General features: G+C 41.7%; 1 protein-coding gene and 1 long non-coding RNA gene across 2 annotated transcripts in view; one reads left to right on the top strand and one right to left on the bottom strand.

Annotated features, from left to right (window-relative positions):
* The window catches only part of LOC311630441, a 119,943-nt gene extending 118,757 nt beyond the window's left edge, over nt 1-1,186 (bottom strand). Inside the window, exon 1 of the long non-coding RNA XR_014796380.1 lies at nt 617-1,186. This is a non-coding gene — a long non-coding RNA (uncharacterized lncRNA). The remainder of the gene's footprint in view (nt 1-616) is intronic.
* Nucleotides 1,187-1,293: 107 nt separating this feature from the next.
* LOC311630291 (proprotein convertase subtilisin/kexin type 5-like) lies at nt 1,294-13,088 on the top strand (the record flags this gene model as incomplete). The annotated part of the gene is made up of 3 exons (XM_084899152.1): nt 1,294-1,374; nt 6,697-6,883; nt 9,681-13,088. The coding sequence occupies 3 exons, from the start codon at nt 1,294-1,296 to the stop codon at nt 10,082-10,084; spliced, it is 672 nt and encodes a 223-aa protein (XP_084755278.1). The 3' UTR covers nt 10,085-13,088.
* Between the last annotated feature and the right edge of the window lie 3,899 nt (nt 13,089-16,987).

Raw genomic sequence — 16,987 nt, 5'->3', positions numbered from 1 at the left:
ATGTATTTCTCTATTTTGCCTTTTTATCAATCCCAGAGATTTCCCCACTTTACTTTCTCCCATCCCCTTAACTATTACCAATGGATTTCCTGTAACCCTCCTACTATCTCCTCCTTTCATTCTAATGTATAAAATAAGCTACAAAACTGCTATTCTCCAGAGCCTTTTCCCAACCTGAAGTTTTACCTCCCAGCAATTATCATCAGTTTGGCTCAAATAAACCCATAAAAATTCTCTATAGATTTGGACATTTCTTAGGTCCCTACCTCCTACAATATCTCAGTTGACAGCTGGTAGGATACATTCCTGTCATCTTTTTATTTTATATTATGTTTGCTCTTCTTAGCCCTTTTTCTATATAAATTTTATAATCAGCATTTCCTCTAGAAAGCCTTCCTTAACCACCTCCTGTGTTCCTTTAGTACTCTGCGTTCATTCATCTCTTTGTTTATTCAACAAATACTTGTCCAGCACTATGGCCCAGACAATGTCCAGACAACTGTGAACAAGACAGACACCGTCCTGGAAGCGCAGAGGACCTATTTTGTAACAGTTTACTTATTCTTTGTCCCTCAATGTAAACTGAGGTCCGAAAAGGCACAGATGAATGTCTTACCTTTGTAGCTCTAGCACTGAGCTGTCACATGAGCAGGCGGAGGCGGAGGGTTGCGTCAGCTCCTCAGCAGATGGTGGCAGCTCCAGAAAGGGCAGTCACTCCTGCTGGGTCCTGTGGGGACATCAGTGAGCTCCAGCCAGTGCAGCAGCCTGGGACCTCGGCAGAGCCCGGCAACAATTCAAAGCCCCACTATGGCCATAGACCTTGATCCATCTGGGACAGTGGAGTTCTGCCCTATGTATGGCCTCCACCTTACGCCCATCACAGAGATGACAATCAGCATGGCCCTTCCGCAGCTGAAGCAGCAGGACGTCCAAGTCCAGCTGAGAGGTGACGGAAAGGCTGAGCGCAGGGGCCGCCAGCACCAGGCGCCCGCCCTCTGGATTTCCAAGGGCGCCGTGGCCTGCGTGCGCTTCCAGGGCGGGGTGGACAGCAAGAGTCTGGTCCAGTCACTCCTTGCCTGCTCCCACAGCAAGACTGTCCTCAAGGTGCTGGCCACCAAGTTCAAAATCGATGTCCCCACCAGCCACGCCTGGGGCTCCTTCTCCCACAATGCAGCCGGGAGAGGGGCCTACACGACCTCCCAGGAAGGGCTGCCCTGAAAATGGTTCCCCCTGAAAAAGTCGGGCTCAGAGAAGCCCAGCGAGGTGGTCAAGGTGCTTGCAAAGTGTGGGGAGATGCGCCAAGTGGGCGCCCCAGGCCGGACCCCAACTGCCAACCGCGAGAGGACAGGCCCGATGCTTCCAGGTGCCCGTCCTGTACCGCACGGGGTCCTGCGGGTGCTGAGCTTAGCAGCTGAGAGCGCCTGCGGGGGAGGCCGGGGCTTGGCGCACGCACAGAGCTCACGTGGAGGTCAGGGCGTGGCGCACGGAGCTCGCGTGGAGGCCGGGGCGTGGCGCACGGAGCTCGCGTGGAGGCCGGGGCGTGGCGCACGGAGCTCGAGTGGAGGCCGGGGCGTGGCGCACGGAGCTCGCGTGTAGGCCAGGGCGGGACGCGGCCGCAAAGGCCTGGCTTCTTTCCTCCGACAAACGCCTGGATGGTGGTGCCTCAATAAAGTAAAACCGCAACCGAGAAAGCAGAAACTTCAGCAGCTGGAACAGCAAAAAAGGAGAGCAAAAGCATTGAGACAGAGGCCCAGAGCAGAGGAAAGGGAACAGCTAGAATTGGAGCAAGAAAAAGGGGAACTTTGCAAGAGGGAACCAAAACAGGGGCCGTGAACTCCATCGGGTCAGAAAAGGCTCAAGAAGCTACAGCCAAATGAGCAGGAAAAGCTGCAAGAAATGATGCAACTGCACCACTGTGAGGAACCCACAGCCCCTCCGCGGACTGCGGGACTGCTGAGCGGGGCAGGTGCCTGAGGGATGTGGTTGGTCTTGGTCTTCAGCCCCGAGCCGCTTCCCTCTGCTCTGGGCCAGGATCCCTGCATCTCTATGCAACCCGGGGCCACAGTCACAGCCCCACTTTGCTCTGGTGGTTGCAGCCTTAACCCAAAGAAATGTGTTAAAACCGAGGGGGTTGGGGGGTGGAGAAAATGACTCTCGGTAATATACACATTAAATTACTCTTAAATAGAAAGTGCTTAGTGGACAATCTACTCACACTAATCTGGGAATGGTCGTGTGCTATTCAGACCAGTCCCAGAATATCTTTTGTGTCTCTCACAGCACGATGTTTTGGCAGTACCCAACAAAAATATGACTTTACATTTAGGAGTCATAAAAACAAACAAACAAACAAACAAAAAACACTGGTAAAATTAATTCATATTTGAGGACAGGTTTTCTCTTGAGCTGTATACTGATTGAAAAAAAAGTATAACTTCCTTTCTCAAAACATTAGTCATCAGCCCAGCCTGCATGGTTTTGTGGTTAAGCATCACCCTATGAACCAGAAGGTCAGGGTTCAATTCCTGGTCAGCGCACATGACCAGGTTGCAGGCTCAGTCCCCAGTGTGGGGCATGCAGGAGGCAGCTCATCAATGACTCTCTCTCATCATTGATGTTTCTCTCTCTCTTTCCCTCTCCATTCCTCTCTGAAATCAATATATATATATATATATATATATATATATATATATATATATATATATAAACACATTAATCATGATACTAAGAACTGAGGATGCATGAAAAATAAAAGGAAAATTTAACAACCTACATAAGTAATTTGCCAACTAGATTGTGTTTTATTCACATTTGACTGCCTACTAATATTAGGGCATTTTTAAAAAGTTAAAGGCACTAGGGTAGGCATAGAGGGAGCGGGGAGAGGAGCACACCAGGGCGAATATATATATATATATTTGTATGCAATTGGTTCCTCCATAATTAGTTTATTCCTTGCCTTTACACACTTAATTTTATCTTCCCCACAAAATTGTTTGAAATAAAAAATCCAGACTGAGTAACCCAACCCCCCTAACTCTCCCAAACTGCCCCTCTCTGTGTAAATAATGCCATAAGCAGCCCCCAGGGGTGCTCTGCCTTGGCGAATTCATCCCATGGGGGTCAGTCCAAGGTAGAGCAGATGGTGAGCTGATCTGAATTTTAAGGAAATACCAACGCTGTCTTTATAGGTCCCAAGTCTCCTGCAGATCCTTAGAAGCAATGATAAATGTCGGGTGTTAAACCTGAAAACATATAAAACATTCTGGAAATTAACAAACTGCCTTTTGCAAAAGACTCTGGGTGCCCTAAGTGTGGAGATTTTGCAGTAAATCAATGTAGGAGATTTAAAGGGAGTTAGTGATTTGTTATCCAAGATGACAGGTAGTGTTTTTGGGGACCTAGACCTCAGCCAAATTGCTGCTGGTCTTCTGAAAAAAATCTAACCAACCTTAAGGTACACATTTTGTAACCTTTTTTTTTTCCTGTTTTAATTTTTCCTACCCTTAATTTCTATTCATAAAGAAAACAAACCCCATACTTCTGTATTTTAAAATTAGAGTAAAACAAGTAAACTATATTTTAGAAAAATGTAGGGTAGGAAGGAAGTAGGGGGAGATTGATTCTTTCATCGGAGACCATAGTTATGTCCCAGGCATGTAGGAAATTCTGTATAAATCTAGAAGTAAAATAAAAAATAGAATGGCTTTGAATTTATATCATGACAGATAGCTCTAACTGAAGAAGCAGATGAGTAATAAAGGTTTATTCTCTAAGATGTTGTTCATAGCTCAGAATTCATTTTTTCCACAGAAACTTTATAAATGATTGTGAGTTCACAGATCAGACATGCAGTGCTAACTCCATAGTGAATTTGAAGGACAGGACTCACAGTTCTAGTTCAAGTTTAACTAACCACTCTATAATATTCTCCTGATGGGGAGACCTATACAAATTCCGACTCACAACACCAGGCACTTTCCATGTCCTGTCTGTCTCTAGGCTTCGGTTTCGAGAGTCTCAGCAAAACTGCCAGAGTCTTCTTAGAGCTCAGGTCTCCTGTCTCCAAACTTTCCCCAGAAGCTATCCCTTGATATATGAATAGAAAGAAATGCGTGAGCCAGTCATTCTTGGGGGTCCCTGAATTAGGAGAGAGGGCTATTACCTCTGCAGGAAACAGAATCTATAGATCCAGATCTCCTCTACTAAGTGGTTCATGTGTTAAGGTAGACAGTAGGATAGAAGAAGCACTGGAGTGTGAGTTAAAAAACCTGAATTTGAATTGTGACTCAACCATTATTATCTGAGTAACCTTGAATGAGTGACTTCACATGTCTGAGCCTTAGCTTTTATTTATTTAAAAATAATAATAAACAATTAGGATGTCAAATTTCTGAGAAGAAAGTTTATAGTTTTCAAGAGAATTTCAAAGGAAACTATCACCATCATCCTCAAAATTAGGAATGATTAGACAAAATATTGTGTTAAATTCTTTCAGCCCCAGCATTTGAAGTTTCAAGTCTGGTAATGTTTCTCAATTAGGAACTGCCTAATCATGAATTACTGAATTTTGAGAATCCCCCAAATCAGCTGGTATAATCCTTTTCCTCTATGCTAGTTAAAAATAAGCAGAATGACAAACAAAGGTTTTCTAAACATTCTATATGATTTCTCATTCTCAGAAAATCCTCTTGCTTTAATAAAAAGATTTGTCATCTCTAAATCTTCAATTTCCAAACTGAAAGTTTACCACTACTTAACACTAATTGGATAACTAGTGGTCTTCACTTGGTGTTTTGCAGACTTTTTTTTTTTTTTTTTTTTTTTCCCTGTAACCTCCATCATTTCTCCCTTCCATTTCAATTTCCTAAACATATTCCATGCTCCTACATGTCTGGAACCAAGTCAGAGGCTGAAATCTAAGGTCAGTCTCATAACGTAGAATCATTTTTTTCTTTCTTTCAGGAAACGGAGCGTTGCAGTGCTTATCCTGTGTGTGGAGTTACCACCTGGCAGGAGGAATCTGCACCTCGGACTGTCTTGTGGGGGAATACAGAGTGGGAGAGGTACTGAGAGCTGGGCCTGGTGTGCCTTCTGCCATTCCACGGAGGGAAATGAACTAGTTTCTGCCTGTCATTCTAGGAAAAGTAAAAAAGGCCTAAAATTCCTATACTGTGCAGGTTTAATCTTTTACAATGAATCACGGATTAATGGTGGCTAGCCACCCATAGCTTTCATTTGAGAATATCTGACATATATGATGGGGAAGTTAAGTCTTGAGGGCTTCAGAATTAACTCTACATTCATTTCTCAAGACCTTAGTAGTTTCAGGTTAACATAGGAACATTATGTCAGAAATCAGAAATATCTTTTTTACCTCATTGCTGTCTAACTTGGAACATCTGAATAAAGTCAGAACTCCATAGCTGATACTATTTTTTTTCATTTCTCCTACCCCTTCACTGTGTATTAAAATGTATTTTCACTTGCTTGCCTAGAAATCATGGGTTTTCTGAGTCTGCTAGCTTCTTCTTCTTTTTTTTAATATTTTTTTTTATTGACTTTTTACGGAGAGGAAGGCAGAGAGATAAGAGAGCCTGAAACGTCAATGAGAGAGAAACACCGACCAGCTGCCTCCTGCACACCCCCTACTGGGGATGTGCCCGCAACCAACATACATGTCCCTGACCGGAATCGAACCCTGGAGCTTCCAGTCCGCAGACCGATGCTCTACCACTGAGCCAAACCGGTTTCGGCTGCTAGCTTCTTATGTTTCTAAACTTTAGAAGTTGAGTAAATCTCTCCTTGGTGAAATAAGTATGACCCAACATATTCACATATGAGCTCTTTATACTCTGACAGAAGCCCTTATTACACTTTGGTGGAACTGAAGTTCAGAGAGATTAAATAGTTGGTAAAGAACACATGAATAGTAAGTAACAAAGCCAGAATTCAACCCAGGGGTTCTGTCTCCTAATCCAGGATTTGATGAGATAATAATAGCTGAGAAAGCACCTTCTCAGTGCCTAAAACATGCCAAGGTGCTCAACAAAGACATTGTCCATTCCTTCGTTTTCTGTTAGTATATCATCTTTCCAAAGTGACGAAGGGAAATAAGAAGCTTATCTTCCCTCATCTGCGTTTCCAGCACCGGGGAAGGAGCAACCTGTCAGGAGGGAGGCCACTTTCTCCTGGTCTCTCAATTCCCTTCCCATGGAGATTTAACTGCTTCACTTAAACAATCACAACTTATATTATTCTAGGACAGATAATGAGTCGAGGGTGCTTGATCAAAGAAAACCTTAGTGTAAACTTACAAGTGAAATAACCCCCCTTTGAAATGTGGGCGATGAATGAAAAAGACTTTTAAACTGTGAAGGTCGGTGTAGGGTGGGCCAGCCAAAACTTGTCCTTGGTCAGGTACAGCACCTGGACTATCCGTTTGTAACCTGAGCTAGTCTTCAAGCCTGTCCTTTCACTATTGTTACCAGCATATCTCAGAGGGAAAGGGCCAGCAATGATTCCACCTGAGTACAAAGACTTGGTTCAGTCTTTCTCCCAGAACAGATCACCTTTCCGCTGTGCCCCCATATGCCTGCTTTCCTTATGGAGATAAGATGTGCCTCCCTTCCTTGTGGGAAGTCCAGGGCCTTGTAAATCCTTCCCCACTCAAAAGGAATTTCCTGATCTTAACAGGGGGAGAAATTTAACTGTGAGAAATGCCACGAGAGCTGTGTAGAATGCAAAGGACCCGGCGCCAAGAACTGTACTATGTGCCCCGCCAACCTGCTGCTGCTCATGGATGAGAGCCGCTGCCTGCACTGTTGCAACACCTCTGATCCCACCGGTACCCAGGACTGCTGTGACTGTCAGACTACCACAGGTGAGGGGAGAGGAAGAGCGGCCTGCAAAGGAAGGGCATGTCCTCAGGAAGCTGATGGGAGCAGGAGAGAGAGGAGGATAGAACGATCAGAAGAGTCAATAGGGCTACCTCTTTATGGAGGCCTGATATGTGCCAACTGTTCTTGAAACTTTCCATCCATCATCTCATATAAGTAGATATTATTAATCCCATTTTACAGATGAGGAGACAGAGGCTCATGGGGTTTGACTAGCATGCCCAAGTCCGCACCCATGATAAGAGGCTCATCTGGAATTAGAATATGGGTCCTTTGGACTGCAAAGCCTGCATTTTTTCCACTACTGCACTCCCTCCAACATTAGAGCCCAAATAGTTCTAGAATTTTACCTTTCTAATGTTACTTTATAACTTTTTTATTCTTCCCTTCTGAGAAAAAAAGGAAAAGAATCAACTATCAAGAAAGCTGGTGCCAGTATTATCATAAAGAATCATTCTGTGGGAATCAACCCAAATCTAGGCTTCCTATGAGAGACCTAAAGCATTTTAGAAATGAGCTTTCATTGAAAGTTAAAAGGAAACAAACCTTTTAACCAATTCCCAGTCCCCACAATGTCTCCCACACACAACTCAATTCTTAAGGGTACTTGGTTCCCATTGGGCACAAACTTAGAAAGACCCCAAAAGAGTGATTTCTTTTAAAAATTAAAAAAATACTTTCTTAAAATATATTCTCTAGTCCAGAAGCAAATCATTTCCTTGGGCTTCAGATGTATCATGGCCTGACAAAAACAGACATAATACTATTGGGAGCATGTCCATTTATAAGTGAAGTATATCCCGGATCCATAACTGCTACTAGCCATTTCTATTTTATGTTTTTAATCAGCCTTTTCAATTAAATTCTAAATAGCATCTTTCCAAAAACTAATGATTTCCTTCTTTTATTTTTCCCACCCCCACAAGCAACTGATTTCCCCAGCTCCTCATATACTTCCACCTTCAGGGTCTGATTGCCTAATATGCATGCTGTGTCAGCGAAGAATAATAATCCTAATTACACCGATGGCTTTAAATGGAACCAGAAGTGTGTGCACGTTGGGTGCAGAGTTCCTGTAAGCCTGTTCTTATTAAAAACTAGTTAGTCAGCTTTCCTGGGCCTCTGTGGCTCTCAAAGATCCACCTGGGGCAACTCTGCAGAAGTCTAAACACTCTTGATTACCTACTCATTCTTTACTGAGACACTTGCTCCTTCAAAGAAACCAGATCACAGAGGCTGACCCTGACTCTGCAGACGTAAGACTGTGAAACCATAAGATGTGATTGCATATGGCGCCCTAGTAATTGAAAGGTCTTTTATTGATTCTCCTGCCTCGGGCGGTATTTATCGCCAAGTACCACACACCGATTGCTTATCCATTTCTCTGGTTCTTTAATATTTCCTCCAGGGAAAAATTCTGTGCTATATTGCTAATGAAAGCCATAATGATAGTGTTGTTACTTTAGAAGAAACTCTGCTTAATGGGCAAAATCCCATGAGGATGAAAGTTACAATAAAATAGAAAACTTCTTTACCACTAGAGTACTACCTCCAAAAAAAAAGAGAGAAAGATATAGTGGTGATAAATCAGATATAACCAGCCAATATCTAATAAGCAAAAATAATTGCCCTTAAAATAATTGGCAGGAGTATTATATATTAAACTAGTATGTACAATGTACCTAGAATCTCTCATAAAAGATCCTAGAGTCAGATTCAGGTGGAAAACAGTATGTATTTCAGCTTGTACATCCAAAATGGCCTGCTAGTTTTTTTTCCCTAGTTCTTTCATACTTTCTTTCACATACTCATTTGATGGGTGAAAGAAGAGGGGGGGAAAATGTACGTAACTTACTCAAATCATACCACCTGAATAAAAGGGTTAAAAGAAAAATGAACTCATCACTTAAGTTATGGTTTAATCTTTACTTCTGTGATAATTTTGGTTACTCCATGTTCTCAATTAATGCATCAAAGCAGAAGCTGGTAAATGACAGAGGACATAGCTCTCAATTTCAGAAATCTAAATTATGATAGGAGAAATTTAAAGGTGGTATTTCTCTCTCTGCTTTATTAGGGCCACATAATGCTAAGAAATTGAAAATCTGTCAGTGTTTTATTCTAACCTTTCCAATCTACAGCATGATAGCTATGATTTCTGGATTTGAATTCTGATTGCTTCACAAACTCTTGGCTCTAAAAATGCACTTCCTCTCTGTGGGCCTTAGTTTTCTCAACTGTCAAGTAACAGGTTGACCTAAGCAAATCTATGGCCCAACACAGAAATAAGAGTCAATGGTTTTATAAATAATCTGTTCCTGTCTTTGAAGGGTTGCACAATCATGTTGGGCTAGGTTTAAGAGGAACTGAGGAGAAGACAGTCTTAAGAAAAGTCAGAGTTATTTATTTAGTATTAAGTGAATCATGGCCCCCAGAAGAAATGTTTTTCTCAGAAGAGAAATAGGAGAATCTATTGGTAAGGTTGGACACTTGGCGACTGACCCATGAGGTATAGGGATGCGGGGGCTCCTTTAGGATCTCAAACTGATCTTCATTCTAGATGGGTTTGATGGCATCATCTGACATAGACTGGGACTCTCATGCAACACACACCACAGCTCTGCAGAGTGGTGTGACTGTTAAGAAAATCAGAGAGGGATTCAACTGTTTTAGATTTAAAAGATAAATGTGAAGTTCTTAACATCCGAAACTAATTTTCCCCATTCCATCTTTTCTCGTCCTTTCTCTCTCCCCTCTTCCTTTGGGGTCATCTTCCAACAGATGAGTGCATCCTTCCAGAAAGTGAGATCGGGTCTGCCCCTGAACATTCGAAGACAGCCTTGTTCATCACCTCCTTTATTATGCTGGTTCTTCTGATTGGGGCAGCTGTGATCGTCTGGAGGAAATCACGGGGCCGAGCCAAGCCAGTAGAGAAGGGCTATGAAAAGCTGGCTGACCCTAGCAAGTCTTACTCCTCCTATAAGAGCAACAATCGCGAGAGCACCAACTTCGAAGAGGATCAGGTGATTGAGTACAGGGACCGTGACTTTGATGAGGATGATGAGGATGACATAGTCTACATGGGCCAAGATGGCACCGTCTACCGGAAATTTAAGTATGGGCTGCTGGATGATGATGAAGAAGATGAGCTGGAATATGATGATGAGAGCTACTCCTACCAGTAAACAGAGGCCACCCACCCCATTCTACTCACAGGCTTGCGTGTGAGCATCACAGTTTTGGGTTTTATCCTCACACACCAGATGGATGTGTAGGTGTTTGCATTTGTTGTCTTCACCATGATTCCAACTAGATTATGTAAGAATGCTGAAACATTTTATTCATCCTTTGAGTGGCTAAACCAAATTAACCAGAATCGCTCAACCATCATTGAGAAACAAGGATAAAATCTGGAGGGATTTTCTTCAAAACAATATGTCCAGACACAAAACACAGGAAGTAAAAACAAGTGAGATTTGTACAAACTGTTTTATGTGACTTTTTTTTTCCTAAAAAAAAGGAAGTGGACCTATAGAAAACCTGTTTCATGGCTGTACTGTAAAGATATCTACTGCTTTCTGGAATTCTGATATTTCTGTCAATGATTTTTGGAGGTTAAAGAGATGAGTTGTTTATCTTAAGGGATTAGTCTCCCAATAGCTCTCTTTAGGCAGAGTTTCATTCTCTGTAAGGGCAACTAAAGAAGGTTCTTCTCCTCCTGTTATTTAACAATTGACTCCAGACTGCCTCTGGTGAACAGGAGATCACCTCTACTGAGGCTGGTCACGAGCTATTTTGTGATGAGGAAAGAAAAAGGAGGTAGCATCGCAGCTGAGGAATCATGTGTTTGCTAGTTCATCTGCATTCATCCAGAGTCATCATGATTCTAAAGGCAAAGCCAGCGCAGACAGGAGATAACAGCAAACTCAGCAGGAAGGAAATTACCAACTTTCAAGAATTGCAGCATTACCCCCTCATGAGTGTTTTTGATTGGAAACATCAACGAAGACATCAAGTAATAAAATCATAATGGCTGTGCTAACCAAACATAAAATGGGTAGAATGACCAAAAGTCTAAAAAAAAAAAAAAAATACTTTAGCTACTAAATCAGAGTGCTTTCATCGATAGCCTGTCATGGAACTGTGGACTCTCCACAGAAAAGTTGAAATGGAGTCTTACATGGAAAATCCCAGCTTTCTATCACTAATTTAATCCCAGGTGCTGACCAGCTTTCCAACTTCTTTTGTCCCTGAGATTTTTGTTTCTAGACATTCTATGCCTCCCTTTTCCCACTTTCCTGTCAAGTGCATGCTGGAGTTCATGCATCTGGGACACTTTTTCTGCAGATAATGCAGAGAGAGGGACTCCTGCTGTATGAAATAACTTAAGCAGGATTTTATGGACTTCCTGGTCAAAACAGGAGTCATAGGCAGTACCAGGAGCAGATAACCACTTCTGATTAGAAAGTGACATTTTTCTGGTGATAATGATAATTATAAAAAAAATCTTCACACGCCTACTATATAGCAGGTACCGAGCTAAATACCTTTCAAAAAAATTACCCCACTTAATACCACCATAACTTCATGAGGTTGGTAGCATTATTATTGTTTTATATGTAACCCAAGGCTAAGAGAGGTTAAGTAACTAGCCCAAGATCACAGAAAGCTAATCAAGATTCAAGGAAAAAGAATGGTCCTATAGCACATGTTCTTAATTATGCTACACTGGCATAAAGTGGGAAAAGAAACATCCTAAATCTAACAAAGGCCTGCCTATCATTTTATTTTATAATATGGCAACTATATGATCTTTACTAAATTTGTGCATTTTATTATTTTGTAAAGTATGATGTGTCACTGACACAAGAAATTTCTGTGAAGAAGTCTTCAGTTTATAGAAGGCCACAGTGTTTCTTTAGTGGAAAGCTTTTAAAGATTGGCAAACTTTCTCCAGAAAGGGCCAGATAGTGAATACCTTAGGCTTTGCACAACTACTCAACTCTACCATTGTGGCAAGAATGAAGCCAGCCCATAACTGTACTCCAATGAAGCCACCCCATTGGCTGTGCTTCAATAAAACTTTATTTATGGATACTAACATTTGGATATAAGATAGTTTTTATGTATCATAAAATGTTGTTAATCTTTTGATTTCTTTTCTTTAATCATTTAAAAATATTAAAACCATTCTCAGCTCAGGGAAATACAAAAACAGGTGATGGGCCAGAATTGGCCAAGACTGTAGTTTTGACGACCTCATCTTAAAAAAATTCTTAAGATGCCGAAACCGGTTGGGCTCACTGGATAGAGCATCAGCCTGCGGACTGAAAGGTCCCAGGTTCGATTCCAGTCAAGGGCATGTACCTTGGTTGCGGGCACATCCCCAGTAGGGGGCGTGCAGGAGGCAGCTGGGTCGATGTTTCTCTCTTATCGATGTTTCTAGCTCTCTATCCTTCTCCCTTCCTCTCTGTAAAAAATCAATAAAATATATTTTAAAAAATTCTTAAGAGACCATGTATATCACAACCAGATATGATATGCTTCCAAAATTTTGACCATTTAAAATTATCTCTTTAAAATATTTTGAAGCCCTGTTAACTCCGTTTGTAATTCTTAGCAAAAAATAAAAAAAATACATGTAAGGTAGTGATTATATCAATGGAAACATTTCTTATATCTTGCTGTGTAATTACAGAGTGTAACCTATAAAAGTAAGTAATTTTGTTTATACTGTGTTTTTCATCTCTCCTGATACCTCTGAAGTTCTGATAGACTGACTTTGACATTTTTTTGTGTAGCCTGGAAATCATTTTCCAAGAAAAATAGGTGTTTATGATACACACTTAAGGATTAAATGAGGTCAAGATGACCTTGAATACTAAGAAAAATTGTGTTGTTACTCTATGTGAGCCTGAAAAGAAGGTCCATGCTGTGTATTGGTTCAGTTTGACATCTTTCTTTCTTTGTTCTTAGTCTGCCACATTATTCTCAGACTTAAGTTGCATACTGTGCTAATAACTGTTAAATTGGTAAATATGTGTTTGGAAAACAAAGTCACTCTTTGTTTTGTTTTTTTGTTTGTTTGCAAAGAACTTGGAAATATCAGGAGCATCCTTGTAGACTGGAAATACAATAAGAGGCTGAGCAAGAGCTTGGGAGGTTCCAGTTCACAGAAAGTAATTTTAAAATTGGAAATAAAATTAAATCAAAACAAGATAATTCTATGGGGACTTATTAACAGATTTTTCTGAGCACTTTTTATGCGTTAGTACAATTATGCACCACTTAATGATGGAGATGCTTTCTGAGAAATGCATTGTTAGGCAATTTAATTATTGTGTGAACATCATAGAGTGCACTTACAGAAACCTAGATGGGTATAGCCCAGTAGTCAGCAAACTGGCTGGTGAGCCACATGCAGTTTGTGAGCCACAGTTTGCTGCTCTGTTGACTAATGAGTTTGCCGACCACTATCATATACTACCCTTTACCTCTTTGCACACAATATGCCACAATTGCCTAATCCTCACAGCTTCCAACTACACAGTAACATTTAGTCTAGCAGTGATCGGCAAACTCATTAGTCAACAGATCAGCAAACTCACAAGTCGCAGCTTGCAGACCACTGCTCTAGGCTATATGGTATAACCTATTGCTCCTAGGCTATGCATTTATACAACATGTTATTGTACTGAATATTATAATCATAACAATAGTACTTGTCTATTAAACTTATCTAAACATAGAAAAGGTACAGTATGAAAGATAAAAAATGGTATACCTGTATAGAGTACTTACCATGAATGGAGCTTGCAGGACTGGAAGTTGCTCTGGGTGAGTCAGTGAGCGAGTGGTGAGTGAATGTGAAGGCCTAATACAGTGGTCGGCAAACTCATTAGTCAACAGAGCCAAATATCAACAGTACATTGGAATTTCTTTTGAGAGCCAAACTTTTTAATGCCACTTCTTCAAAATAAACTTGCCCAGGCCATGGTATTTTGTGGAAGAGTCACACTCAAGGGGCCAAAGAGCCACATGTGGCTCCTGAGCCGCAATTTGCCAACCACAGGCCTAGGACATTATTGTATATGACTGTAGACTTTATAAACACTGTAGACTTAAACTACACTAAATTTGTAAAGAAAGAAAAAATTCTTCTTTAATAGTAAATTGACCTAAGCTTACCATAACTTCTTTACTTTATAAACTTTTAATTATTTTAACTTTCAACTCTTTTGTAATAACACTTAGCTTAAAAGACACACTGTAGTGCTGAGCGGTGGTTAGAACATCAAAGTCCTGGTCAGTGGCTCAATGGTTAGAGCACTGACCCATGCATGGAAGCATCTCAGGTTTGATTCCCATCAAGAGGATATACCTGGTGTGTAAGTTAATCTCTGGCCCCAGTTGGGGCACATGCAGAAGCAACCAATTGATGTGTCTCTCAAATTCTTCCCCCCAACACTTTCCTTCCACTCTTTCTTAAATAATCAATGGAAAAAATATCCTTGGGTGAGAATTAAAAAAAAAAAAAAAAAAAAAAATACTGCTGGGTTGGCGTGGCTCAATGGTTGAGCATAGACTTATGAACCAGGAGGTCATGTTTGATTCCTGGTCAGGACACATGCCTGGGTTTCGAGCTTGATCCCCAGGGTGGGGCATGCAGGAGGCAGCCCATTAATGATTTTCTCTCTCATCATTGATGTTTCTATCTCTCTCTCCTTTTTCCTTCCTCTCTGAAATCAATGAAAATATATTTTTAAAAACCCACATGATTCAGCTATATAAAAATAATTTCCTTTTTTATATTATTATTCTACAGACCTATTTATTTATACCTTTTAAACTTTTTTGTTTGGCTCTCTGTATCCGTGGGTTTCACATCCATAGGTTAAACCATACTCAGATGTGCAGGGCCTACTGTAGAATTAAAAGTTAAAAGCAGATTTTCATGTTTGAAGGTGTTGGTCCTTCTTATTCCCCAAGTTGTTCAAGAGTCAACTATCTATATATAAAAAAACCCTAATATGCAAATAGACTGAATGGTGGAATAACCAAACAATCAGTCGCTATGATGTGCACTGACCATCAGGGGGCATGTGCGGGAACATGACAAGCATCAGCAACAGACGGCAGAGTGCAGAACATGGCAGGAATCAGCTGTGGCGGGATGGTGGAGCAGGTGAGCAGGGGCACCAGACAAAATGGGGCGCCGGTCGCTGTCATCAGGGTGAGCCTCTGGTGGTTACTGAAAATTCTTTCCTCTCACATGCCATGGTTGCAGGACTTACACCTGCTGTTGGCCCTGCTGGCATCCACTGCTGGCACCCCAGCCACTCCTCACATCTGCTACTGGTGCCTGGCCCAATCGCTTGGCACCATCAACAGGTATGAGAGGCAGCTGCCAGCCCCAATTGCCCCTGAGGGCTTCTCCACCTCCACCTGCTCCTGAGGAGTGATGGGGCAGCAATCACCACTTGCACCCACTGATGTAGGTGGCCCCACTTGCACCTCCTGCTGGCGACAGCCCCAATTGCTCTGCACTGTCAGCGCGTGGGAACGGCTGCAGGACCAGAGCTGACAGCAGACAGGGGACCAGGGGTTGCGATGAGAGAGGCTGGGCAGGGGCCCAGAGGATGTGCCGAGACCTGGGCCCACCACAGCCTCACTTCCTACAGTTCCTTTCAAGGTGCACAAATTTGTGCACTGGGCCCCAAGTATCCGATAAAGGGCAATGAGATGACTATGAGGGGGTTAGAAAAATCATGACTCATCTTCTGGAGCTTTGCCACCAAAATAAAAGCTTTTCAATGTCAAGGAAGGGGAGGGTAGGACAGGGAAGCTGTTAGCCTGAGAATGCCTCCCACTCTAACCAAGTATTCATTGATAGGAACTGATCTCAGCCTGCAAGGGAAACAATATATACAACGCTTAAATAAAGGAACTATGTGCTTCTCAAACAAAGAAGTATAATACAAGAACAGAACAAGGTTGAGGTCAGGAGGGTTGCCATCCTTCTAAGTTATTTGTGTCAGTCAACTCTTTTTGGTGGCTAGGAATGATCCTGGACCAGATACAAGTTCTATTGCGTCTTTTAGGCTGCTTTTAGTTACCAATGGTACAAAATTCAACCCAAACCAGATTAAATACAAAAGGCATTTATTGGCTCACTTATTCAAGAAGTCTAGGGCTAGAAGCGGGATGAGGCTGAAACCAACGCTCAGGCACTGGTTTATTTCTATCTCTCCCTTCTATCTTTTGTTATGTTGGCTCCATTCTCACTGGAAGTCACTCCTCACATTGGCAGGATGGCTGCCAGTGTGCCAGGCTTCACATCCTTTTGGGTCCATGTCCAATAGGAAAAGGGCCCTACTCTGATCCAAGTCTCAGAAAAAGTTCTGTGGTATCTCATCTGCTCAAAAAAGGCATTTGACAGTTTCCATGGTATGAATACTCCCATCATAGCCAATTTCAAGCTTCAACTGTGATGTCACTTAATTTGGAGTTGGGAGGAAAGGTAGAGAGATGAACAATTTTATAGTTTTTCTACCATACATTTACATTTGATACAAGCAGCCTCTAGAGTTTAGCTAATAATCAAATGTAAAATAACAAGGGAGTGGTGAATTTTTATAACTTCTTTAATAGAGAAAGTTTTATAACTTAATTTTTAGTAATAGCTGTGTCTGACAACTAACTTGCAAAGTTCCTACAAAGTTAACATTGGCACCCTAGCCAGTTTGGCTCAGTCCGTAGATATCGGCCTTTGGACTGAAGGGTCCCAGTTTCGATTCCAGTCAAGGGTGCATGTCCAGGTTGCAGGCTCGATCCCCAGTAAAGGGTGTGCAGGAGGCAGCCAATCAATGATTCTCTCTCACCATCAATGTTTCTGTTTCTGGCTCCCTCTCCCTTCCTCTCTGAAGTCAATAAAAACATATTTTTAGAAAAAATTAACAATTGCTTTCACAAGCTGGGGCAAACCAGATTCAACACACCACTCTTTTTATATAGAATCTTTTCTTCAGTAATTGTTTTCTTTCTTTCAGTATCAAATCTCTCACCCAGAATTTCCTGTCTTTTTCTTC

The sequence above is a fragment of the Pipistrellus hanaki genome, assembly GCF_964339955.1.
Source record: "Pipistrellus hanaki genome assembly, chromosome: 11".
NCBI classification, from domain to species: domain Eukaryota; kingdom Metazoa; phylum Chordata; class Mammalia; order Chiroptera; family Vespertilionidae; genus Pipistrellus; species Pipistrellus hanaki.
This window is presented reverse-complemented; position numbering and strand designations above follow the sequence as displayed.